Source organism: Cavia porcellus, unplaced genomic scaffold, assembly GCF_034190915.1.
Source record: "Cavia porcellus strain 051 isolate PalLab524CR breed Dunkin Hartley unplaced genomic scaffold, mCavPor4.1 scaffold_1, whole genome shotgun sequence".
NCBI lineage: Eukaryota > Metazoa > Chordata > Mammalia > Rodentia > Caviidae > Cavia > Cavia porcellus.
The window spans coordinates 173,859,234-173,886,301 of record NW_026947484.1 but is presented as its reverse complement, the minus strand read 5'-3'; the positions used below and the strand labels follow the sequence as shown (position 1 = coordinate 173,886,301).

Below are 27,068 nucleotides of genomic sequence, written 5' to 3'. Positions count from 1 at the left end.
TGTCTGGGTAAAGGTCTGGTCTCTGTAAGGGAATTCCAGCTTGCTCTTTGTGTAGGGGATAAAACTCAGTTCCAGGAGCTGAGTGCAGTGCTGCGCACCTACATTCCCTGCTACCCGGAGGGCTGAGATTGGAGGATCATTTGAGTGAGACCAGCCTGGGCAACAGTAACAGATTCTGTCTCTAAGAGGAAACAAAGGTTTAGACATGAAGCCCAGGCAGGACAGCCCAGAGAATCAGCAGCAGAAACAGGACTGACGTGCAGGGTGCAGAGGACTTCTTATATTTACTGTAACTTGGTGTCAGCATTTTGGTGGAATGACTTAGAAATTGTGCCTAGAAACATTGAGTGACTCTTGGGTTCCTAGTGTCACCTGGGACTCTGGCTCCAGCTATCCTGGAAATGACATGTCCATGGGGGCTTCGATCCACTAGTAGGTTTCTTGGTTGCTGTGTCTTGGGCTCCAAGACTTAGTGGGAACAGAATAAGAGCCAGAAGAATGCTTTTCAGATTAAATTAGTTATTCAAGGTGAGTGATCTCGGGCATGCCATTCATCTGCCGTGTGTGTCAGGTTGCTGCTATGTGCTGGGCCTAGTGCTAGCGCTAGGGATGTGACAGTGAACAGACAGACACAGGCATGATCTGTGCTTTGGTCTCCCTGTGTGGCCACAGGGCTCTTGTGAACCCCAGGTGTAGTGAGTGGTATGAGCACTTGAACCTCAGAGAAAGAGGTTTGTCTCTGCTACTTTTTGGGCACAGCGTATGGGTCAAACACAGTGTGAGGGATGAATTAGAACAAAGCAAAGGAAAACTGAAGCTTGTGGAGAGATGTGGTTTATACCCTTGCCTGCTTTGGGGCCTTATTTTTAAATTCAGTCTTATATGTCAGTTGCCTGTGGCCATGATAACAAACTACAATAGTTGCCTCTTGTCCACACGTTCATGTCTATGGTTTTAAAACTATAGTTCAAAAGAATTAGAATGAAATTTTCCAGAAATAACCAATACATACATCTTCAGTTACTTGCTGTACTGCATGGCATGATGAAATCTCTTGCAGTCCTGCTCTATTCTGCTCAGAACCTGGATCATACCTTTGTCCAGGGTATCCAAGCCATATGCGCTGCCTGCCCGTTAGTCACTTAATAACTGTCTTGGTTATCAGAGCCACTGTCTCCGTATCATAGCTCTTGTGTTTGCAATTTTGTTTTTCCTTAATAAAGGCCTCAAGTACAAGAATAACGATGCAAAAGAGATACCAGTGTATAAAACATGGAAGGACAAATTAGTCTGGTGATGTGTATGTTGAAGAACGTAGATGGAAAAAAAGCCGGTATACACAAAGCTTGGTAATACCGAGTTTCAAGCATCCACTGGAAGATCTTGAAATGCCTCGCCTGCAGATAAGAGGGACTCTTGTGCCATAGACTGGGTAGCTTCAATCAACAAGAATTTATTTTCTCATAGTTCTTGGGGCCCGAAGTCCAAATCAAAGTATGGCACAATCACACTCCCTCTGGAGGCCTTTGGGAAAAATACACCCTGCTCCTGGTAGCTGTCAACATTCCTTGTCTTGTGGCCCTACTACTCTGATGTCTACTTCTGTGGTCACATAGCCACAACTTGTTTTCTGTGGCTTGTTCTCTTCTGTCGTAAATCTCCAATGTCTTACAATGAAATTTGTTATCCCAACATCTTTTATATCTACAAGGACCCTTTTTCTAAATAAGGTCACAGTTACAGATTCTGGGATTAGAACCTGTACATAACTTTTACCCCACCTCAGGGAGGAAGAAGCCCAGATGTACATACGTCAGGCAAAAAGCAAAGCTGTGCTTATTGAAGGTCAAAGCAATGGGATCTTAGGGCCCTCTCCTGCAACCCTCCCCATCCTAGTGCCTCTCAGCCATTGCCGTGGAACCCCTAGGTCTTCAGGGAACACATTTTGAGAACCATTGCCTGAGACAAAGAGCAGGCTCTTGGCGATTCCATGGGCAAAGACCTGTCTGATTTGGCTCCTCTCTTGGAAGCCAAATACAAGCAGTAACCAGTGATTGCGGATGGCAGGTGCTCACTGAAAAATACGCTTTAGTGTCCAACTTTGGATTTTATGTTGAAGTGTGACTTGGGTTAAATATAAAATTCATAGCATATCTTGAGCAACTATTTTGTAGTTATCTATATATAAATCTATTTTACAGCGACACAAATAGAATAGATTATGGAGTGTCAGCATGTAGATAGATTCCGAGTGCTTTTTCACTAATATACCTAATGATTCGTGCTGAGAATATCCAAGGACTCCACTGTACATTTAAATGGATATAATTAAAATAATGAGCTCTATTTTAAAGAATGATATATGAAAAAAATTTTTAAAGAAGTTAGAAGGAGCTGCACCACTAATTCAAAGTGATATAAGTACTTCTGCAATTCCATTGTTATTAGGACACCTAATTAAATGCAGAGCATCCAAGAAAAGCAGTGTTGGGCTTGTAAATCTAAGGCGCAGAAGTCAGGGGAGGAGAGGGAAGTTGCATGTGTCCTTGGTGCCATCACGCCTTCGGGCTGTTGTGGTTAAGGGTGTGCATGGCTCTGTGCTCTTGAGCCTGTGGGTGGCTCCCCTGGCTCCCATCCTCCATGGGCTAAGCCAGGGGTCTGACTGGTCACAGCTGCAGCTCTGATATTCATTATGGCCTCTTGATTTGCTTGGGGTACCAAGTGTAAGCAGAACTGGGGAGGAGTCTGCTTTCCCATGGGAGGCCATTGCCCCGCGCCTCTCCCAAACCCCTGGTGACTGGAGGCTGGTAGTTCAGTGATAGGACAATGGGTGGTTTTGCTGAATCCTTGTGTCTTAAAAGAAAAGGGCTCTTCCATAATGCAGTTGTTCCCAGGCCTGTGGCACGTGGGTGACTGTCCATTCTACAGGGTACCTCCGTCTCAGCGGGCCTTCAGCAGTCAATCACAGCAGGCGTAAGTCCTGGTGCCCACATCCGAGGAGGTGGGTATCCTTCCAGTCATTAGGCAAGTAGAGCAGATTGAAGCACCTACTCCCTGAGTGCCAGGACTCTGGGAGTGCAGACTTCCTCAGGGTATATATGATGTGGTGAGTCAAAAGTGGACAGGTTGTTTTCAGATGACAGCTGGGGCCATGAAGGAAAAAGACAGAGAGAGGTGATGGAAGCTAGATGCAGGTGGTCAGCAAGAGGATGGCCTGTACCAAGGTGAATCATTAGTATGCTGTGTGAGGAGGGCTGGAAGAAGCACCTTCGAAAAGTAATATGACACTCAGGGAGGGCATCAGAGCTGGAAGGCTTCCCAGAGGAGAGGAGGACACTGTGAACCCTTGTCATTGTAATGACAGCTGCCATCTGTAAAAGTCACTCCCTGTTGCCCATCCCTGGCTGGCTTCTCATGGGTATCATCCTTGCCAGCTGGATCGTGGTCCTCCTGTAACAATTGAAGAAGCTGAGGCTTAGAGAGGGCTCTTCTGCTCAAGGTCTCGGCATACCTGGTGGACAGGTGAGTGACACCCAGCTGTCTGACTCCACTGCTCCTCCCTGCCAATCAGTGTTATGGAGTTGGTGAAGACCTGGGGGACAGGAAAGGACATCAGTCTGTTTTAGAACATCAGCAGTGACAAAATCAGCAGCAAGGGCATCTGGGTGGGAAGCCTGTCTGTCCCCATCTGTCCTGTCTTTTTGCCGGCAAGCCTCAAGGCAGATAGGACTGGTTGGTCATTAGCACCTAGTAGACTCAGCCAGTGAATAGAACTCTGTGTCTCTTTCATGTTGATGAATGAGGTCTGCCGCCAGCTGCCATTAGCATGATCGTCTCTGCTCCATGAGCAACTGTAAAAAAGGTCCTTGCTCTCCCAGGCTGCTGTCCTACTACCCAGCAGTGGTTGAGCTGGGATTTGAACCCCCATCAGCTAAGTCCACAGGCCACACACTCAAATGTGCTGTGTAAGATCCTTCCCTTATATATCCTGCTCACTCTCTGTATTAGTCCATTTTTCATTGCTGTAACAAAATACCTATGAGTGGATACTTTATAAAGAAGAGAGGTGTCTTTAGCTTGTAGTTCTCCAAGTTTAAGGGCATGGCACCAGCGTGGGCTCAGCTCTGGTTGGCCCTCCTGGCAGATGGTGGCCCAGTTGCAGGAGGAAGAGGTCACATGGCAAGATGGGAAGCCAGAACAGTTCCTGGGTCAGACTCAGTCTAAAACAGTCTGCTCTTACAAGACCAGTGTTCATCCTTTGGTGGCCACGCCCTTGTGCTGTAATCACTTCTCACAGCATGACACTGGGGACTGGCCTTAGGAGATAACTCACACAGTGGCCCTCCCCTGCCCTGTTCCCATAGAAAAGAGAAGACACCAGTAGAGGATGTCCACAGAGGCCTCTGTCAGAGGTCCTTCTGGACCTTACAGCACTGTGACATAGGTTCTATGTTTATCCATTGTGTAGATCTGAAGACCAAGACTTTGCGAGACAGAGTCCCCTGTGTAGGAGCCCACAGTCTGAGAACAGTAGTTCCAAAGTTTGCCTCTGGGATGACTCACCTTCAAGCTGGGAATTCTTTCTGTCTCACTTTATGACCTGTCACTCCCATCTGGCCACAGCCAGCCTCTGCTCAGTGTCATCCTTGACCAGGGCCATCCCAAGCTGGGTTTCCTTTCTGTTACTGGCAGGCCGGAATCACCATCCTCTCCAGAGCCACACCTCTGCCTGAGACTTCTTAGAGCAGCTGGTCCTGTCATCTCTTGGGGCCTTGCAGAACTTCGAGGCTTCTCTGCCCTGTGCAAACCCTGCAGCCTGCTGGGAACCCTGTTTCCCTCCCCCAGGGCTCTAGCTCGGATGTCCCCCTGCAGGCAACTAGAAAGTGAAGGAGCCCCCTGTCCTCATGTGCCCCACCACCCCAGCACCTTGGTTTGATTGCTCAATATGTAAAAGGCCAGCAGTGGGTGACTGGGGTGCTGCTGGGGTTACCTGGGGGAGATTCTTCTTTTTACAAGTTTGTCCCCAGTCCAGGAGAGGAATTCATGCCTTGTGGCTGAGCAGCAAGACACCTGCATTAGGCCCTGACCTCATTTTTCACCACATGTATGTCTGTGAACATTTATTGTGTCTCCTAGTCCCTCAGTTTCCTGGACTGTAAATGGAGATAAGCCAGGACTCACCTGCCAGGGCTGTGACTGAAAAATGAAAGGAGTCCCTGTGTTACAACAATGCCTGGCACATAGGAAACTCAACTTAAGTTTCTTAAATAGTAAAGGAAATGACTTCTTAGTTGATTGAATCATCCAGTAGACAAGGGCCAAGGCTCAGATGGTGTCTGGTGGCCCTGATGTGCAGACACACTGAGGAGGGACATCCTTGGGCCACAGCATGCTGAAGACACTCCTGCAGGCCATTGTCAATAGTCAAGAGAACAGTTGTAGGCCACATACTCTGGTGAGTGTCTTCTGTGTGTTTGTTGATTAAAACCAAAATGACAACTGTATTGGTTGCAAAAGGACTTTGCAAAAGGAGACTCTGAGGCTGAGCAGTGAGGTGGCCAGTGTAGACTACACGTGCCTGGAATGGTCTCCCCAGCCTGGTCACCCCTGCTCTGTCCCACTGAGTCCTCACCTCTCCATTAGTCTACTTGGGCTACTGTAGTAGAACACCGAGACACTGTGTCTTAAGCAAACAATAGACATGTCTTTCTTTTCTAGTCTAGAGACCAGAGATCCAAGATCAGGTACAAACTGGCTTGGAATCTGTCTTACAGGTGGCTACCTTCCACCATGTCCCTTTTTGGAAGAGAAAGCAGTGTCTATCAGTCTGTCTGTTTCTCCCTTCCTCCCCCCACCCTTGTTTCCTTCCGTTCCTCTCCCTTCCCTTATAAAGCCACTAATCCCATCTTGAGGGCCCCATCCTCCTGACCTCATTTAACTTTAAGGACCTCTTAATGACCCTAACTCCAGATACAGTCAGGGGGCCAGGGCACCAGCATTGAAACTTGACAGGGACAGTGTGATCCAGAGCACTTCCCTGGCAGCCTTCTTTGCCGTCCTCTCATTAGTTGGACTCTTCCCTTTGTTTACTTATTTTCACCAGCTTGGGAGACTTCTGCAGCTGGGAAGGACAACACACATGAGACCACTGATGCTTCTGTGATAGTTGGAACTGCTAAAGCCCAGCAAGGCAAAGGGTCTGGTCCAGAGCCCACAGCAAGGCCCCCTACTGATGAGAATCAGAGCTGAGACCCTGCCTCCCTGCTCCGGCACCTCGGTGGTTCTCACTTGGCTTGCTGAGGGGCATTGCCTGCCTGTCCATAGAGTCTCAGCCTTGGAATCCAGTCTGGATGTATTCTCAGGCCAGAATATGACTGTGGGTACAAGCCTCTGTTTCTCGCCCTCAGAAAAGAGGAGTCATGTGACTGCTTGCCTGCCAAAGGATGTGGGGCTACAGGGTGGCACACAATCCTGTGGGAAAGGGAATGGCTCAGGAATGGTTGACAAGCCTCCTGCTGCTTGTGTGGGTGTCTGAGTGGGTTACGATCCTGCTGTAGGCCTCGGTGTTCCCGTGTAACAAAGGCTCAATAACACGTCCTGCCCTGCTCACTACCAGCCTCAGTACCTCGGAGATGTTTTCTAATGTTGAAGGAGCCACCTCCACACCCAAGTTTGGCCCCATGACATCTCGGCCATGGGAGCCTTTGGGGATTGCAGTTTCCACATGCGTAACACAGGAGATGGAAGAGCTGAGGCGAGCTCTCCAGCCCCCTTACCAAGGAACAGTGAGTGTGTGATTCGCTCAAACCCTTGCTGCTCAGAGCAAAACACATTTAGCAGTCTAGGTATCATCCTGACCTGGGAGCTGATTGAAAGTGCAGAATCTCAGGCACCAGCCCAGTCTTGCTGAACCAGAACTTGCATTTGTCCAGGTTCCTGTCTGATTGCTACGCACACTAAAAGTGGAAAACGTTTTAACCAGCCAGAGGTGCCCTTTTAAAAGGTTCCACATAACTCCAGTTGTGTTAAGTATAAACAGGGCAGGAGCTGTGCACATCTGGACTTCTTTAGACCTAACTTCCCCATCTGTGAAAGGGGTGCAGTTGAAGCCATACTAGCTCATGATTTTCAGACTGTTTCATGGAGCCCTGGGGTTCCCTGGAGGAGCCTTGGATAGCCAGGAGGGTTATGGAAAGTTAAAGTGGGCTGGGGCCTTACTGTCCACTGTATACCCAGCCTGGCCTGTCTGTGTGGTACCATGGACTGGGCTCCCATGTAGGCTGCGGGACAGGTTTGGGGTTCACTCTGAGCAGACTCTCTTCTCTCCCAGGGAGCGCTTGAAGCGCAGCCAGAAGAGTGCCAAGGTGGAGGGCCCAGAGCCTGTGCCTGCCGAGGCCTCGCTGAGTGCCGAGCAGGGGACGATGACGGAGGTGAAGGTGAAGACTGAGCTGCCTGATGACTACATCCAGGAAGTGATCTGGCAGGGCGAGGCCAAGGAGGATAAGAAGGCTGTCAGTAAGGATGGCACCGGCGATGTGCCTGCTGAGATCTGCGTGGTGATCGGCGGCGTCCGCAACCAGCAGACCCTCGGTGAGTGCCTTTTCATGAGAGTCAGCGCCAGGACCAAGTCCTGGGGAGAAAGCCTGGCATCTCTACCCCTCCCTGGCTGAGAGAGTCTCCTATAACTTCCTGGGTCTTGGTTTTGCTCAGCCAATCCCCATCTGGAGAGCTCTTCTCTTGCTCCAGGATGGGCAAAGCCCTGCCCACCCATTAGCCGCTGCTGAAGCCAAACACTTGGGACCTGCTCCAGGCTCAGTGAACCCTTCAAGCCCTGAGGTGCCCTTGGTATGGCCAGCACAGCTTTTGACCCTCAATGTCCCAGGTGCCACTTTCCTTTTCTTCTCTCTTGACTTGATGGGAAGCTACCTTGGGCAGTGCCTAGCATAGGCCCTGCTCAGAACCAACACCTGGTCAAGAGCAGATCAGTGGCAGACCAACACCTTCCCTTACTGAGGGGAGCCCTGGGGAAACCAGTTGTTAGGACTGACTTCTCTCCAGCAGATGTGAGGACTCTGCTCCACAGCCAAGTTGCCAGACTCTCAGGCCCACGAGGGCCAGCAGACATGCCTATCTAGCATAAGTAGAGGAAACAGCAGGACAGGTGATGGAGACACATGTTCATTTGGAGCACCCACACCCCACATACAGAGGGCAGCTGCTTGGCATTGCCAGATCCCTGCACAAATCCTGTACTAAAAAGAAAAATTATGATATGCATTCTTTGTGGCTTTCAACATTGGCAAGAAATTCAGTTTTTAAAGTCCACCAGATGAAGCGTGTTGGTGGGTCATTCCAAGGGCCAAGCTTGCAACCCCTGCGCTGAATTGAAGTCCTTAGTTCTCAGCCTGGCACGGAGACCCTTCCTGATCTGGCCCCGGACTGCTGTTTCTGTGTGTTTCCTGCCTAGGTGTGTCTTAAGAGTGCTGCTGCCTTCCTTGTCCCTGCCTGCCCTTCCTGGTCAGGGACTAACCCTTGTGACTTCCAAGTCCCCGTCTTCCTGGTGCAGATCCTGTGCATGGCCCACGGAGAAGGTCCCTGGTGTCTGTTTTCGCATGTTCTGTGGCCCTTTCTTTCCAGTTCCATGGCTTCATGTTCCCGTCCAGCTGTTCCTCTGGGTTGAGGCCATTATCACCCCCTCCTGTGTAGTGGCAGCATCCTACTGAGTTACGCTTTTGTGTTTTCCCCCTCAGTGTTAACCTGTTCTTCATGCTGGTTGCAAGGAGACCTTGGAAGAAACAAGCCACTGACCCTTTCTGCCTCCTGCTTGTAAACCCCAGTGGGACTGATTCCTACCATCTCTGGAGTCCAGGCCATGGGCTTGAGATCCTCTACAACCCATTTACTGCTTTTGATCTTCCAAGAGCTCCTAGTGCAGGGCATCCTACTTTTCCTGCACTTTGCTTTGCTGTTGCCTCTCTTAGGAATGCCTTTGCGTCTTCCCAGATCCAGCCCATTTTAGACAATCCTCCCTCTGTCTCCTCTGGTCAGGAGATTCTATCTCCATCGTCCCCCACACTGGACCACTTTCCACTGTCTCTAAATTAGAGGCCCTGCCTGTGTCTAATTCTGTCATGTAGTTGGAAGCCCCTAGTACTTGGAGCTCCAGGACCTGCCTTATATCTCTCTCCATATTCCCTATACCTACCCTGTCAATAATTCCTAGCAAGGTCTTTGGCTTCTGGGAAGCAGTGAGGCAGTGGTACTGTAATCGTCAGGAAGGGGCTACGTTGTTATGAGGTAATAATAAAAAATCTCCAAAGAAAGTCACAAGAGATCTTGTAGCTTGAAATCCCAAATTTCTTATTCACGCTACATGTCCATTGTGAGTTACGTTGGTCTCTCATGTGTCTTGCACCCAGATGAAAAGCAACCACTATGTGGATTGCTGCCAGCCAAATGGGTGGACTCATGCCAGCGATTAACTGCTGCAGCCAGAGTGGAGAGCTGTTAATTCTGTTCACAGCCCTTGGCCAGAACTAGTCATGTGGCCCTGCCCAACCTTAAGGAGACTGGCAACCACCATCCTTCCTCATGGCAGCATGGAGGTGACCCAGAAAGATGTACCCAATGCTGAATAAGAGGATAGTCTCTTCAGGGGCTGTGCCTGATTTCTGTCTTCAGTATTCCCTCCCCGGGGCCTCAGATTGTGTCACCACTAGCAGATTTGTTCATTAGTGGAGGAGAAAGCATGCCCTTGCTCTGTTGGAGTGTGGGTGTTAAGACTCGTTAGACCCAGTAGCTATTTTATGTCTTTCACCAGGAGTTGCCTAGCAAAGGGCAGTGGAATCTGAGTCTCGAAAGGGATCTCACAGGGAAAGTCCTGAGCAGCCAGGCCAGGAAATGTTGGGAGCTTCTGGGCTGCACAGTGAAAACCCCAGGGCCCATGATGCTGGTACCAGCCCCCAGTGTTGGTTTCCTCGCTCAGCAGCGGAGTTCTTGACCTTGCTGTGCCTTGACATCCTCTGTTAAAAGCAGCATAGCCCCTGTCTCGGTCAATTCACAGGTGTGGAAATCTGAAGTGACACGAGGAAGAACAGTGTTGCAGGAGGAGCTCAGCTTCTCCAACTCAGAGTGAACCCAGGGTCTCTGACCTTAAGGGTGTGGTCCCTTGGGCAAGCTGCTTGTCCTCTCTGTGCCTCAATGCTCTACTTGCAAATTCATGGGGTTATGTGAGGCTGTAATCAGGTAATGTATGCAGAGAGTTCCGCATGGGGCATAGGGAACAATGGATGAGCTATTATTAGCAGTAGTACTAGTATTCATGACATGAAGAACTTCTTTAAGGGGCAGGAGTACTAATCATTTATCCCTTTTCTCACCAGTCTAAGAAATAAGCCACTGTGATATAGAGAAAAAAAATGGGATGGGGAAGAAAGTTAGCACCGGACAAGTCCCAGATGTCCCTGCTGCATCTCCAGAACTCAGGGGCTTTAAGTGTCCTGTGAAATGTCTGAGTTACTTGCCGTTCACACACCCCTATGGAAAGGGCTGCAGAAGCCCCAGTGGTCATCACTCATTCCCTGCTGACCGTAGTCTTAGCTTGCATCCCAAAACAGGTTCTCCTGCTGAAAGGGATAGTTTCTGCTGAGGGTCAGGCTCAGGGGAAGCTGGCTTGGCCTCATCACTACCAAAGAAAGCAGTAAAACAAAATCAACTGAGAATCCACCTTTTGAACCCCTCATCTCATGTTCAGACTGCAAGTAGATTTCATCTTGTGGGTAAAGTTCAAGCAATTTTTATTAGAAGTTCTGTGATGAAGATTTTGAAGAGTAGTATGATTGATTGTTGATGTCTGCCCTGGGTGTGGAGGTAGGTAGTGGGCTACACATGGTATCAATTGATACCCCTGACCCCCTCATGTTATAGAGAGGCTAGCAAAGGCCTGTGAAAAGGGAGAGTTGCCCAGTCACATAGCAAGTTGGTGACATTTTCTTCCTTGTTGTGAAGGACCCACTCATTTCCCAACACTTGCCTCATGGTCACTTCTAAAAGTAAAGCAAAGAGAGTGTTCTGGGGTCCTGGCTGTGGTGAGAAGCTGGCTAGAGCCCGGTCTTTAGGTAGGCTCATGTCACTATGTTTTGTGTCCTGGTGGCTGGATGCAGGCTGTTGGCATGTTCCTGAGGGATTGGATGGGGAGTGTGCATGCTCTGCTCTGCTCTGCTTAACCAGCCACGCTCTTGGCCCAGGGACAGGCTTTGTTGTGGAGTAGAGTAGTGATCCATTCAGTCACCCAGTGCTGCTGCATGAGAGACCCACCAAGTTCCGACTGGCCACTAATAACCAAGCAGTGTTTCCAGTGATACAGACATTATCCAAGGCAACTCCTGTCAAGCAGTCCGGATCATGAATAGGCACGTGACATTTGGCAACTCCTTTGACTGAGAGTCAGAAAGGCCTTGGTACCGGGAGGTTGGGTGACAAATTTGCATCAGTTGCTGCTACTGCCCTGCTGCCCAGAAAAGCCCTTGTGTCCAGAAGGGCATCTCTCACTCTTACAACCACTGTCATTGAATAGAAGCAAGTATTGCATGCCTGTGCCCCTGAGAAGCCGCATCCCTGTGTACAGCCATCACCGCTATCTGTGTTCATGGCAGGCATTGCTCCCTGGCCACAAAAAGCTGCTCGCCATTCTTATCGTATATCAGCAGTTCCCAACCTTTTGGCACCAGGGACCTAGTTCTTAGAAGAGTTTTCCTATGGATGGGTTAAAGGGAAGATGGGTTCAGGATGATTTGAGCATGTTACATTTATTGTGCACTCTGTTTCTATTATTATTGCATTAGATTCTCCTAAGGAGTGTATAACCTAAATCCTCACATGCGCAGTTCACAGTATAGCCCCTGCCCCCATATGAATCTAATGCTGCAGCTGATCCGACAGGAGGCAGTGCTCAGGCAGTAATAGGAACATTGCGGGTTGCCTAAAAATGCAGGTGAAACTGTGTCCTTAGCCCACCACTTACCTCCTTCTGTGCATCCTGGTTCCTGATAGACTGGTGTTGGTCTGTGTCCCAGGGGTTGGGGATGGGGATGCCTGCCCTAGTTAATAACAAGGCAGTTGGGCTTGTGGCAGTCAGGACATCCAGCTCATGGGCCGTTTTGTGGTTCTAAGAGCTAAGGGGATACCTGGAACCCATCACGGTGGTCTGAGTGTACCACCCAGCAGTGTCTGCTGTTCTCTGTGCTGTGGGACCAGTGGTCCTTAATCCCACGGAGGGTCCAGAGGAAGAGTCCCGAGAGGGCCTCGGTTCTATGGAGACCTCAGTGTGCCAAGTTTCCTGGTGGTGATTCAGAACTGTGGAGGGGCCGAGTGGCACTACCTCTTATGGAGGATGTAGACCATCCAGGTTATTGTCAGAGGATTACCTACCTCAGTGTCCGAAAGAGCCCTGTGGAAGAGACAAGGACTGTTTGTCTTGGGGAAGAGGAGGCTGGGACAGTGGGGAGGCAAGGGGTGGGTAATAGAATGTAAATATTCTTAACTTACTGCATTTGGGGGAACAATGAAACAGACACATTCGTGGTAGCCCCAGTCAATATGGAGAGGTCATCAGGAGGTGATTTTAGTGCAAGGGTGGAGTTGATGGCTGGGAACTGTTTGGTAATTGAATGCCGGTCTGTGGAGTGAGTTCCCCTTCTCAGACATGGGTGAGCAGAGAGGATCGTTGGATGGGGAGTCAAGGATCAGATGGGAGACTGGATTCTGCAAGGCAGTCCTGGCAGGGAGCCTCGAGCACCCAGGGAAGGAGGTGTTTTCACATATGTAGGGTTGCCCAGGGAGGGAGAAGGGAAAAGGTGAAGCAAAGGCCCCAGCCAGGAGGGCAGCTTGGCTATGGCTCTGGAAAGAGCAACAGAAGAGCTTGACAGCCACTCAGACACAGCTACGTGGGTTTGGGCCTGTGACAAACCAAGGCAGCAAAGGTGCCAGGTCCTGCTTGCTAGTGCCAGCTGATAGTTAGTTTCCTGTTTCGATGGGTTGTTGGCAGAGCTTTGTGCCCGAGACTGCCAGAACCAACACCCAGCTCTTCGCTGCGGCCACATGGAAAGGAGTGGTGCTGGCCTCACTCCCGGCCTGCTTGTCTTTGCTGTGGATTCTGCATCTGATGGTGTGAAGGGAACAGGGAATCCTGTTGGAGGAGCCCTGTGAGGACAGGTTCCTGAGCTGTACTTCAGGAGGGCTGGGGTACCCTGCCATGGGGCCTGGATGAACCCCTAGGCTCTCTGAGCTACAGTGTCTTGAATGGTTATGGGTATAATGAAGTCTGCTCTTCTTAGATAACAGGTATAAAGGGGTTATTAAGGGAGGAATAAAGACACAAATCAGATGCTGGTATTGGCTGCAGCCTCAGGACATAGCTATCTCTTGGGTAACCTTGGGTGAGATAGAAACCTAAAAAGCCAATGTGTCACACCCTTTTGTTCAATACTTCCTAAAAGAAATTTGAGAAATAGTATATTCTCTTTCGCATTTTTAAGTTGACATTTAACATTTTATCCAGTTTGAGTAACTGCAGAGGATATGATTTCTGTAATATTGTATTTTCTAAAAAAAAAAAAAAAAAAAAGGTGACAGTGGAAATAAAGCTGTGAACCACTCTTGCTAAATGGATCCAAGGGAATCCAAATACCCCTACTATTTGATATCCGCCATTGTCACTTAAAAAACATATGAACAAGCTCATCTTTAGCAGTCAGAAATTTTATGTCTTTCCTTTTTCTCCTTGAACTCATATTTCCACTCCACTTCCCCCACAGGGTTTTATCCTAATGTAATATATTTTTTATGCTTGAAAGTCTTTTATTGATCACTGTTTCATACTCATTCGCCACAACAAGAGGTACATAAATTGAAATAGAAATTTCTGGGGGGGAAAATCCTAGGATCATAAAGCTCTACATTTTAAAACCTTTTTTTTTTATTTTTCCAGATTGAGTTATTAGCATGCAATTTGTCAGAAATAAATTTAGATAAATAGTAAATGTAAAATATAAAAAATTGTTGAAAATGCATTTCTTAATGAAATGGATATGGCTTTATTTCTCTCTCAATTGAGTCATGTGTCTGTGAATTAATATTTCTTATTGCTAGAACGAGACAAGACTCGGCCTTCATTTTATTCTTAGTTTTCTGTGTTCACGGGAGTAAGCATGTAGGAAGCTTGAGCTCATAATAAGGAGCTGGCGATGATGGGGTTTGTGTCAATGTGTCACTCTGTTCTTTGAATTCCTGCCAAAATGTATGCCAAAAATCACGCCAGGTCCATAATCAGACAGTATTTTTAATGGTTTCTCCACTAACAACTTCATTAGATCCTTCTTTATCTTGGTTGCAAGCCGAGAATTGAAAATCCTTAGATTCAGAAAAAGAATTGTCCTCAGTTGTGAGACTGTCACTTTTTGAACCTGGCCCTGGTTTGAACCTCCTCCTCTGCGGAAAGCAAGGTGGTAAGATTAGAATAGGTGAAAGAGAGAGTGAGAGAAGGGCAAAGAAAGAAGCAGGAGGGAAGCGCAGCAGTGAGCGAGCCCCTCCATAATACCCAGAGCGTCACTGCCTGCTTGGTGACCCTGCTGCGCAAGGCATTGGACCTGAGGCCAAGCCCCAGGGAGCCACAGGCAGCCCCCTCTCCAAGTCCACTGTCCTTGGCAAGCTCTGGCCTGGCTCACATCATGTCTGGAACCAGGAGAACTGGACACTGCACTCTTGAGTATTTGAACTGTGATCTTCTTTCATTCACCTGCTCTGCATTTCTCTCTTCTTGTATTTTGTGTATTCTAAAAGATATTTTGGCTTCACTGGAGCTTTCTGGGTATATGTGATAGGAACTGAGAGGTGACCCTTATCTTCCCTGTCCTCAGATGACTCCCCCTCCATGCTGGCCTCCTCAGTCTTCTCCCTGGGAAGCTGTGCCAAGCCCTCTGCCAGGTGCTGTGACATGCAGGCGAGAGCTATTAACAAGGATTTGTCTTGTGGGTTCTTCTAGCACAAGTGATGATGGGAACCAGGAGGGAAGGCTGGACTCCAGGATGCTGGTGAACCCTGCCAGCTGCTGTCCCCACCAGCTGTGCTCAGGGTACTTGATAGGTATAGAACTCTTAGGAGTTCTGTGGTCATGTCAGACTTGGCAGGAGATTTCTGCCCTGCAGTAGGGGAGCTGGCATTGAGGTACTAGCTGCCGAACCCAGCCCTGATGCTTCTAGAACTATATGCTGTCTTGTGAAATGGAGGTTGGGTCGTACTAACCTCAGGAGGACTTGTGGAGAAATGGGGCAGAGAAGAAGCGTGGATGCACTCTATCAGTGCTAACTGCTCACAAGCACCATCTTTGCTGCCCCAGCAAAGGTGATGATGCTTGCACACATGGGCTCTGGAACAGGGCAGCTCTGGGCAACCTGTGGCCGGAAGTGTGGCCACTTCAGATCTTACCTCGCACCTGTGGAAAATGCGGCTAATAATCTTGGTGCCCTGCTGAAGTTGTAACAGTGAACTGAACTGATGTGAGAAGCCCCAGAGCTGGGGTCCCACACCTGTGGGCACTGGGCAAGGTGCTGCTTGACCTCTGTTCCCTCACCTGGGCCGTGGGGTCAGAGACCAATTATGTACAGAAATGTTGCAGGTGACATGGCCACAGCACCTGGCACGCTTGGCATTTAGCAGGCAGGTGGTGATAGTGATTGCTGAGGTTCATGTAGGAAGAACAAGCAAATGGCAAGCCAGAGGACAAGCAAGCATGCAGGGCCAGGGTTCTGCATTAGAATAGTGAGCTGAAAGACCCCAAAAAGATCCTCTGGTGCACATGTGCCAACAGTGGCTATGGGTCAGGGGGACACACCATAGCACATGTGGTACACATCTTTTTGGGGGTCATTTTATTGGAAGGTTTCTGGGGAGAGCTTTTATGTTCTAACCATGCGATGAAGCAAGGTAAAGAGAAAACATAAAACGTGGTCTGCCTCAGCTTTCTACACTCCCTGGGGAAAAGTGGGTGCCCCTGGCCAGCACAAGTTCTTGAATGAGGAGCTATACAGTGTGGTCCTACCCACCCTTCCAGCATGCAGTTGGGGAGACTGAGGCTCTGACCATGCAGGTGACTGGCTAAGCATAGTCAGCCCCCAGCTGCGTTTGCCTCTCTCCCCAACTCCCAGGCATTCTCCAATGTTAAGGGCTCTTTCTGATTTCTCACGTGATTCAGATGGAAAAGCGCCCGAAAGCAGCCCTCACGGTGGATCTGTGCGAAGCCGGTATTCAGGGACCTGGATTTTTGACCAAGCATTGAGATATGCATCTGGTACGTGATGGCCGAGGGACAGGGCCTGATGTGGGTCAGCATGGGGTGGGGTAGGGCTGAACACAGCCGTAGCTACACAGGCCCCACTACTATCTCAGGGTCCCAAAGAGGCCACCTTCCCCAGCACCCCATACCACCTGGTGTGAGCAACTCTGAGCCTCCCTGGGCCCTAGGAGGGTGTGGCTGCTAGAGAAATGACAACATTTGGACGGCTGGCATCTAAATTGCTGGGCCATTTCAACAGCACTTCCTGGGGACCATGATTGTGACTCAAGCCAAGAGACAAGAGGGTCCCGTGCTACATGTTTGAGTTCTCAGGTTTGATGGTAGTGGCTTCCTTCACAGCAGGATCCTCGGAAGCGCCTGCCTTGTGCCTTCCCCGGACAGAGCCACATCAGGAAATCTTCCTCACACTCACCTGGCCATAGTTCTCTTTTCCTGGCATGCATCCAGAAAGTTGAGTTCTAAAGAAAAACCTTGGGGTGTGACCATGATGACAACAGCTATCATCTGTTGAATGTCTTCTGTGTACCAAGCACTGTGCTAATAATACACTATGTGTGTTATCGTCCCCTGCACACCCACCATGGGCAGTTTTGTTAAGGGATGTATCATGAGATATGGATAAACCTGTGACTTGGTGAGGGCTTCCTTGTCTGCTCCATGGCTGGTCAGCATTTGAGCTCAGGTTGTCCGGCATTGCTGGATGGTAGGGCAACCACTCTGATGAACTCTTCTGGGGACTCACCTTCCACCTCCCTAGTGTGGACACTTAGGGTGAGTGAGGGGTAGGCTGAAATGTCCCTCCTGCCAGTCATCTGCTTGGTCTTCACTGTGTCTGGGACAGCCAAAGTCTGAGGATCCTCCAGGACTTTCTGAGGCCCTTACCAAGGCTCCTGGGGTCCTATGTCTTGTTCTACAGGTTGGGACTCGGGTGTGGATCCCATAAAGCCAAGGAAGAACTTGGCTTGGTTATAAACAGTGGGAACTCCGCGGACTTCAGCCCCTCACTGCAACGGAGATGCCTCAGGTCCTGCTCTGGCTGTCACAGGCCATCACCCCGTGTTGTTCCCCAGCCTTGCGGCCTGTCTGCTTCCCATTAGTTGGAGGGCAGGGAGGGGATCTGGCTTATTGTTGGAGCCTCAGTGCCTGGTCTGTTGCAGATGCTCAATAAATCCTTGGCTGGTTGAAGGGGAATTGGCAGAAACTGCTGAAGAGTGGGTGGAGGCTGCCGGAAGAGTCAGAGTCATTATTACTCGGTGACAGATGAGTATAACAGCGCGACACCATGAATTTATTGAGCCCTCTTAGTGTGCCAATCACAGGGCTAAACACAAAGAAATATGCAGCGTGATCTTTGCCCTCCATGTGGCTGTATTTTCCCTGTGTGGCAGGGGTAACACATGTACAACCCGTAAATAACAGACATTAAATTTCACATGCATGTTAGGATGACAGTGTCCCCTGGAGTGACATCCGGGAGCAGCACTGGTACGGACCACCCTCCCTCAGTGCCTCCTGTGTGCCAGTCAGCCCACATGTTGTTGGCCCTGACCTCACTCATGAGGAGCAGGACTCAGACTTGTTGGCAAGTGAGCAGACAGGCTTGGACAGGAAAAGGGATGTATCTGAGGTCACACAGGAAGGGGTAGCAGAGATGAGCTGACATTGTCCATGCCCAGCGCTGTTCTAACACCTGGGTCTACACCCGGCTAAAGGCACAGTCAAAGGGAATCACAGCCGGTGATCGCTGCCAGTCCGCGGGTAGTCCGCTGCCAGGCCTTGCTGGGAACATTGTTCATACCTATGCAGTCTGTGCATCCGCCCGCTTGCATAGCCACAGTTTTCCAATGAGGAAACTGAGGCACGGTGGAGTAGCAGCCCAAGGATCATTCTAAACGAGCAGTTCCTATATCCCAGAATACCCTGGGGCTTGTGGAAAAGATAGATGCCTAGGCTCCGTCCCCAACCACTCGAGCACCCAGCCTTGTCCACGTCCAGGGCCTCTGTGCTTGTGTACACTCCCTGGACATTCCGCTTGGAAGAGCTGGGCCAAGGCCCAGAGAGTATCAGGCCTGCCCGAGGACCCTGATGGGCGGTGATGAGCACAGCCTCAGCTCCTGGGGTCCTTGCCTGGCTAGGTCCCATAAGCTCTGCCTTGCTTCCCGCCATGTGCCTTTGTCCAGACTGCATGGTGTGGCCCTCTTCACCTGGGAAGTCAACAGCAGTTCCAGTCTGCCTGCTCCTGGGAAGAGGCCAGCAGGACAGAGGTTAGGTGTTTCCATGGTATCGGTGTCTGAATGTCTGAGGGAGCAGGGCTGAGTCCTCTCCTTGCTGAGTGAATTAGGAGTAGGCTGGACACTTCCTAAAGGCTGGGAAGGGCTACCCCTGGAGGGCCCATTCCATAGATAAGCAGGCTGAGGTATCTGAGAAAGTTACTAAGACTGAACTGCTGGCATACTGGCAAGCAGCAAAATGCAGACGAGGACCAGAGCGCATCTGACGCTTGGTCCTGTGCTGAGAAAGGCCAGCTGGAAATTCCTCTAATGCGGTGACGGAGTGATTTCTTTGTGTGGGTGCAGTTGCTCCTACCACTTTTGTATTCTTCGTCTCTTCTCTCCTCTTGGAGTGTGAGTAAAAGAGCTGACAGCTGAAGTTACCTTTTCCATCTTCCAGATATGGGGGCTGAGGCTCAGAAATGGGGGGCACCTTGCCCAAGGCCATGCAGACATTGGAGGCGAACCTGTGTGTAGACATTAGGCCCTGTGGCTGGGCCGTGTTCCCTCTCCGCTTGCTGGGGACGTCTCTGCCCTATGACACAGAGTTAGCAGCATCTGGCGCTGTACCTGTGGGTCCTGGAGTCAGTGGTCATAGATGTTGGCTGACTGCTCCTCTCCTCTTGTCTTTTCCAGGGTCCTATGAATGTGGGATCTGTGGGAAGAAGTACAAGTATTACAACTGTTTCCAGACCCACGTACGGGCACACCGCGGTGAGTGGGTTGTTCCTGGAGCTGCACCTCCCATTTTCTGCCTGTTTTCTCACTTGAGCCCCTCACTGGTATCCCCAGAGGCCTAGAGAGCACCTGTGCCCTCCAAGGAGGGGAGGCCTCCTTGTGCAGGGCAGCAGTGGAGCCTGCAGCAGAGGACACAGCTTCTGCCTTGAGGACCCCAGGATGCCCAGTGCGACTCCATCAGACACCCATAGGCCATGAGTTCGTATCTACTTGTGTGCTCCTCACGACAGCTCAGAAGTGGGACCAGCTGCTTCCCATTCTGAAGTCGGGGGGACACAGGGACAGCTCAGGCTGATGTCAGGGCTGGGGAAGGACTGAGACTTTGTCCCTTGTTTGTCACTCACTCTCTCTCCAGTGGCACCAGCCCTGCTGTTGTCCCCATCACATGGCTTACCTCCTCCTTCCTCTCTCTCTCTCTCACAGACACCGAAGCCACCTCAGGGGAGGGAGCCTCCCAAAGCAGTGAGTATTTTTCCCCCTCCGTGGGTTGGTGGGGGCCAAGAGCTGAGGATGGACAGAAGAGGAGCTACCTCCCCAAGAGAGCCCCAAGTGGCCTCTGGGATCCAAGCCTGGGGGCTAGAGGGTCCTTAGGAAATCAGAACACAAAGCAGCCTGTCCCAAAGTGGGTCCATAGCCCACTCATTCTGTGGGGGTTGATAGGTGTTCTTCCAACAAAGAGGTCTCTGGGCAAATAGCTTTGAGAAACCTGAACTCCTACTTGAAAGAGCAGGCATCCCAGCATCTCCGGGAGCCTAGCCTGTGCAGAGCTTCCTGTGTTCTTTGACAGTGACTCATGGGTCTAGGGTTTGTCACTGACTGGAGAAATGCTGCTTCGGAGAGTTACCTCATAAGCACATGTGGGAGACACCATTGCTTGTTGGTGCTGTGCCCCAGGGCACCGTGTGGGGCCTTGACATCTAGGGGTAGCTGCTCACAAGCCCTGCCAGCCCCATACCTCAAAGGGCTGGTAACCAGGCAGGTGTAGACCACTTGGAACCTCTGCCTCCCCAACACTGAGCTCCCCAAGCCAGCGGTTCTGCCCGTAGGTGGGTGTCCAGCAGAGACTGCTGCACACGTCGGCCATGAGAAAGAACTAGAATGTGCTTAGTGCACTGGTGCTAGGAGCTTCTGTGCTAATTGAGTAGAGCAGTGAGTGTGAGCTCCACAACAAGGGTCATTCTCACAAGTGTATCCTGGAGCCGGACTCGCCAGACATCAAACAGTCATCCTCAAAAACCTTGCAGAAAGTACAGACACCTGTGAAGGGGGCCTGGTGGGCATCAGAAGGGGGGCTGTGCAGGAGGGGCCCATGCCATGGCTGCGTGAGCCCGGCGGGTTTCCAGAGGCTTTTCCCCTTGCCAACCCTGACTGTGCTGTCTGCTTACATCCTGCGCACACCATCCTGTGCCAGGAGTCAGCAGCTGCTTTGTGCAGAGGGCCAGGTGGGCATTAGCTTAGACCTGAGGTGCCTGACTTCTTTGTCACGGGCACTGAGCCCTGCCCTTGTATGAGGGGTTTTGCCAGGAACAGTGTGCAGCTGGATCTGGCCCAGGGACTGCTGTGTGGCCAGCCCTCTTCCTCAGGTCTAATGTCCCACCAGAAGCATGTTTTTATGGTAATTTGTAAACATTACCGAGAACAAATCAGACCAGGACAGAGGGTTCTGAGGTACTCAGGCCTGGAGAAGGAGCCTTACAGGGCTGGACCCAGTTTGTGTTTCTTCTGGAACAGTCCCTGCATTCTCTGTGTCAGGGTGGCAGACACCTGCGCCAGGGCCTCTGACTGGGAGGAGGCGGAAGCCTGTGCCTCCCCAGCTCCTCCTCATCCCAGCCTAGTCCTGACTCCCGTCCCCCTCAATAGTTTCCTTCTTCTCCTACTCCCATGGTCCACCTGTGTTCAGATACACATTTAAAACCTTCCACATTACTGCCCCTTTCCTGACTATTCTGGGCCTCTGGCCTTTCCTGGAACCTCTCCATGAGCCGCTATGTTCTGTCTGGCTTCCATTGTATACAAGCTAACTGGGGGTTGGGCTTTGTGTGGCTGGCAGTATCTTTAGGCTTCCCTTCACCTCCTTCCTCCTGTGTCACACACTTCTTGTTCGTAGCATGCTCCGCTGACTTCTCAGTCTCGAACCTTGGCCCGGGCAACTGGTGTTGTTGGAACACCTGGCAAACCCTCAAGCCTCCCTTCTCCAGGGAGCCTGGCAGTGCAGTCTTGGAGCCAGAAGGGTCCTATGAAGGGCATCATGTCTAGCCTGCCACTTCGCAGATGAGGACACTGAGTCCCAGAGGACAGAATCGTGCCACTTGTTAGCAGTAGAGGAGATAGATGTCACACACTCTAGTCCAGGGGCTTTTTGTTTATTTATTAGGAAAATAGTCCAATCATAGATAGAGACGTGAAGATATACCATTCAGCCATCTCTGAATGGAGAGGATAAAGGATGAGGTCCAGATGCAGTTCGTTGTGTCACACTGGTTCTCTTCACAGGACATTTACCAAGTGTATACCAGATGTTAGCATTGTGCTTTTTATTTTGTCTCTGTTTCTTTGGGAGATTGAACCCAGGGCCTTCCACATGCTAGGCAAATGCTCTACCACTGAGCCAGCCTCAGTCCTTTATTTATTCCTTATTATAGCTCTTACTAGTTTGTAATTTATAAAGTGCATTCTTTACTACAACTGTGGGAGATAAGAAACTATCATTTTTCCCATCTTACAGATGACACAGTGGAGGCACAGGAGTTAAACAATATGCCAAAAGTCCATCACACTACTAAGTGATAGAGCAGGATTTTTAGCTTAGGCAGCTGCACTCTAGAGCCCACTCACCAAAAGGAGTTTGCAGAGGCTTTCCTGAGACACAGGCTCCTAGGGATTCTGAAAACTCCTTGGGTAGTGCCACTGGTAAAAACTCCTTTTGCCTCCTCCTTTGGGGATGACTCTCTTGCCATCATCCCTGCTCTATTAGGAGTAGGGAGCATGGTCCCCATCCACACTGAGAAAACATTATGGTATGAGATTTGATGGGGCAGTTGGGGCTCTTCTCAGCAGCAGAAAGTTAGGGTCTCTGTCTTACTGGTGGGAAAGGGTTTGGCCCACTATAGAACAGCTGTGGGGTAGCAGTGGTCAGTGTGAGAGAGGAATCTCAGATGTGCAGCCCCATCTGGAACCAGATCCCGTGGATCTCTCCAACTCTGTTCCCCAGTGAGAGTGGAACAAGGGGAGATGCTGGGATAGGGTCTGCAAGGGGCATTGCAGTTGGGGGTGTCTAAGCTGACTGCCAGCCATCAGAGAGGGTCAAAACCTGAGCCAGCTTGGAGTCCTGGGAACACTAGCCTGGAAGAGGCCTTGGGAATCAGCTTGTCTGTGGTCTTTCCTCCATCTCAAATTAGGGGATAAATGAGGAAGCAGGACCAGGCCTCTGATGTCCCACAACTCACTGGCTTCCCCTTGGAGGATTCTGATGCCCACCGTCTTCAGAACATCTACAAATTCGAATGCTGCAGGCTCCTTGCTTAGGGACCAGTGTGCCTGAGGGAGAGGGCAAAGATGGGAGGGGAGGTGGTTCATGTCATCTATGCCCTATATTTACCTGAGGGGCCAGAAACCCTCCCACAGCACCACTGGGCAAAGCAGCCTTGGGATAGGCAGTCTCGTCAGTTCCTGTGTTGAGTGCTGAGAAGCAGGAGAAGGAGGGAGAGTGAAATGTCCCAGACAGAAACAAAGTGCACAGACCCCAGAAAAGAAGGGCCATCCAGCTCCTGCCAGACTGGGCTGGTACCAGCTTTGGTGCCTCAGGCAGATGCATTGGCCAGAAATCCCCACTCGCAGTGACAGAAGCATTGTGGCACATGTGGCTTTCCCTCCCTCGCAGACAACTTCAGGTACACATGTGACATCTGTGGGAAGAAGTACAAGTATTACAGCTGTTTCCAAGAGCACCGGGACCTGCACGCTGTGGATGGTGAGTCAGGCCCCATGCTGCTTGCGTCCTACAGAGAGATGCCTTTCCTTGGGGACCCATCCCCAGCCCGCCCTCCTTTTAGCCAGAGAAAGGTCAGCAGCAGCCAGAAACATGAGGATTCTGCGGGGGTGGGGGGGGGATGCCCTCATGGTTACCCACAGTGTGTTTCTATTTAGGGTACTCCAGGTAAAGTTGCCATTTGTATAGGTCAAAATCAGTTGAGTACTGAATTTTGTATCATGTCATTTTATAGTTTTATATTGGGTATTTGCATGCTGTAGTGAAATTAAACCAATTTTTTAAAATGAGTAATGGCGTTTCAGCATTCGATTATAGAGCTAGAAATTAGAACGATAAATTTAGGCAATTCATTTGTGGAGCTTTAAGAATCCTAGAAAGAGGGTCTTGGACCCAGAGAGGACTTGGGGGATCCCTCTCTAGTCCCACACCCCAGCCCATCTCAGGCCAGGGCACCTGAGCCCACCACCCATGGCCGCTGGCTCATCCCTCTGACCTCTTCTCCCAGCCCCTTACTCCTGCCATGCCCCTGGAGTGCGTGCTGAGGTCCACAAAAGGTGCAGGGAGAGGGTGTCTGTCTGCCCTGGGGGAGGCGGCTGCCCATGGGCAGGAGAAGTTGAGCTGTCGGCTGCATCTGGTGCAGATGTGCTCATTCTGGGCTTCCACCCTGGCCAAGGCAGCCCTCCCAGCTTCAGGGGCAAACTTGCTGGCACACAGGTTGGGAGCAACAGCCAAGGGGCAGTGACGGCCAGGGACTAACCGGGCTCCTGTTTGCTTCCTTCCCTCTGCGGCTGCCACCTCCCACCTGGATGCAGTGTTCAGTGTGGAAGGGGCCCCCGAGAATCGAGCAGGTAAGTCTTCGGTAGTCACTCATCTTCCTTGTTCCCGGGGAGGATCTGGAGACCCAAGTGACCAAGGTGCTAATGCTGTGTGTTCTCCTCCAGACCCCTTCGATCAAGGTGTTGTGGCCACTGATGAGGTGAAGGAAGAGCCCCCGGAACCTTTCCAGAAAATTGGTCCAAGTATGCAGTGCTTCCTGGGCAGAGGGCTGGGTGGGGACCAGCTAAGGGAGGCAGAGCTCAGTCCCAGTGCTGGCAGAGGGGGTGGCGTCTCCCACCTGCAGTGGTGGCAACCACCTGTCAGTTGGGCTGAGTAGTCTCAGAATATTGGTTTAAGGAGCCGTGGACAATACAGGGTCAGGGGAGGGCTCAGGTAGTAGGCTTGCTGTGCTTCATGGCGTCCTTGAAGTCTATGAGCCATCCTGAGCCTCACCCTGACTACCACCCGGAGAGGACGACCCTCCCTGGAGGTTTGGTGGGGGATTAAGTGAGGTCATAGAGGCAAATGCTTCTTAGCATTTAGACGCTTGGCAGGTCATCTCGAGGGGCATTGGAGAGGACAGAGCTGTGCTGAATGGCTGCGTGTAAATGCTTTGTCTTTGCCACAGCACATCTCCTTGAGGGCAAGAGCCATGCCTGTGACTCACTTGTTTTCTGCAGACTTGTTTTGAGTGTTGCTGGAACACAGCAGTGAACAGGACAGATGTGCCCCTGCCCTGGAGTAATTTACGGAGAGGTTGGGTAGGGGACAGTATGGTAAGTGAGTGGGAATGACAATCTGGAGAAGTCCAGTCTTGGGCACCCAGGAAGCTCCCAGAGTGGGCATGAGAGTAGCCCTTGCTCCACACCCACAGAAGCTGGAGAAGTGCTGTGTTTGAGAAAGTCCTAGAATCTGGGAGTTTGAAATCCCAGGATGAGGCATCTGGACTCTGTCTTCTTGAGAATAGACTAGAGTTTACCAAATGGGGAAAGGACTTGATGGAGTTTGCAGTTTAGGAGACCAGTGTATTAGTCACTCTCCATTTGCTGGGACAGAATATCTGGTACCTGCAATTTAAACAAGGAAGGCTTTATTGTCTCTCGTGGTTTTCAGAGGATTTAGATTATGATTGGCTAGCTATCAGGCAGAAATGGCACAGCAGAGGAAAGCTCCTAAACTTTGGCAGCCAGGAAGCCGAAAGAGAGAAGGGAAGAACTGTGGAGAAGAATATACCCTTCCAGCTCCCGACCCAGTGGTCCACCTTCAACCAGGCCTCATCTCCTGCCAGCACATTCAGCCCTGAACTCATCAGCGGATTACAGAACCTCCGTGACCAATGACCTGCCAAAAGCCCCATCTCTGAACACAGGAAACTTTTAGGGGACATTTTTGATAGGTGCCGTAACAACCAGTTTGAGCACTGGGAGGAGGCTGAGTTGGAAGAGATCAGGTGGTTAGGCCTGGGGTAGGTGTGGTGAGACCACAAGTGTGGGAGGTTCCTTCTCCCAACTCTTTGGGAAGTTACGGCTTATTCATCGCTTCCTACCCAAGAAGAGACCTTTCTTGTATCTGTTGCATTACAACAAAGAACTAAGATTATTTGCAGAAATATACACAAAAAGGAGATGAAGAAGTCTGGGTGAAGGAAAATCAAAGTCATTACAACAGTGTAGTCAACTGTACCCCAAAGAGAGAAGTTTTGGTACAGGAAAGATATTGGATGGGTTTCCTGAAGTCATCTCTTCTTCCTAGCTTGTCATAGCCAGAGGATGGGCCTTGGCTTGCTTTATTTATTTATTTGTAAACTCAGGACCTTGCACTTGCCAGGTGGGTGTTTATGCCATTCAGCTATATTCCCAGTCCCTTGGCTTTCTTCTTAACACTTTCTAAAGTGTTCTGGAAACTGCGGAGAAGATAATGTCATCAAAGTAAATAGCATAGTGCATGTCAAGAGCATAGTGAATGCTCCCTAAATAGAAGCATGAAAACCACCTTACAGATGAAGATGGTGGTGAAATAAACATCCAAACTGCTGGGTGTTAGCAGGGGAAACACAATTGGGAATCAGACAGGTTTGTAGCATTTGAGGAATTCATAGTCTGGGGGAAGAGCCAGACATTCTTGTTCAGATACAGGACACAGCTAGGATGCACCATCTCCTACCATCCGTTTGTCCACTGTCTTCCAGAGGGGCCCTGCATTTTTTACAAAGCTCTGCCATTATGAAGCTAGGCTTCAGAATGAAATAGGCCTCAGTGTGATTGTTGGCATCGCCAGGCTATTGGCTGTTTGCTTCTTCTGAATGTCCCTGGAGTCAGTTTTCCAGGGCTTTTGGAAAATACATTCATAAAGTGTCTGGCCCAGGGCTGGGGATGTAGCTCAGAGGTCAAGTGCTTGACTGTTGTGTGTGAGGACCTGCTTTCAATCCCCAGTATGACTAAAAACAGCAGCAAGAAAGTGAAGTGTCTGGCTCAGCACGTGGTAGTCAGGGTGTGAGAAGCGGGATGTTACTGAGAGATGTCAGGGAGGAATTTGGAACCGGCCCAGACATGAGTCCCACTCTCCACTTGATAGCTGCATGAAGCCCCACAAGTTTTCTAATCTGTCTAATCCAGTTTACCTCTAAAGTGGGGTGATGACAATAAGACTCCACTTTCAAGCTTGTCATGGGGATTATGTACGATTATGTTTGTAAGGGAATTAGCATAGTCCTTGACACATGCTTGGAAAGCATTAAATGAGTGGGACCTGTTAACCACCCATGAAGATTCAGAGCAAGATGAAACTTGTTCTGTGTGTCTGTAACTCAGTCTGATAGCCAACCCATGCTAGGTCCTGCAGGTATTTTCACAGATGATAAGGGTTGTGCATTTTTACTGAGAAAAGCCGGACTGTTCCTAGC

The 27,068-nt window shown here is 50.2% G+C and overlaps 1 protein-coding gene across 12 annotated transcripts in view; it reads left to right on the top strand.

The window, feature by feature from the left end:
• The window catches only part of Znf618 (zinc finger protein 618), a 172,549-nt gene that overhangs the window by 101,683 nt on the left and 43,798 nt on the right, over positions 1-27,068 (top strand). For 8 of the 12 annotated variants that reach the window (XM_063260357.1, XM_063260352.1, XM_063260324.1 and 5 more), the window contains exons 3-9: positions 7,331-7,590; positions 16,250-16,345; positions 19,258-19,335; positions 19,783-19,821; positions 23,240-23,329; positions 24,163-24,198; positions 24,292-24,369. In XM_063260357.1, coding sequence (XP_063116427.1) covers positions 7,331-7,590; positions 16,250-16,345; positions 19,258-19,335; positions 19,783-19,821; positions 23,240-23,329; positions 24,163-24,198; positions 24,292-24,369 — 677 coding nt within the window. The remainder of the gene's footprint in view (positions 1-7,330; positions 7,591-16,249; positions 16,346-19,257; positions 19,336-19,782; positions 19,822-23,239; positions 23,330-24,162; positions 24,199-24,291; positions 24,370-27,068) is intronic. The other 4 variants (XM_063260366.1, XM_063260343.1, XM_063260338.1 and 1 more) reach the window with 1 other exon arrangement.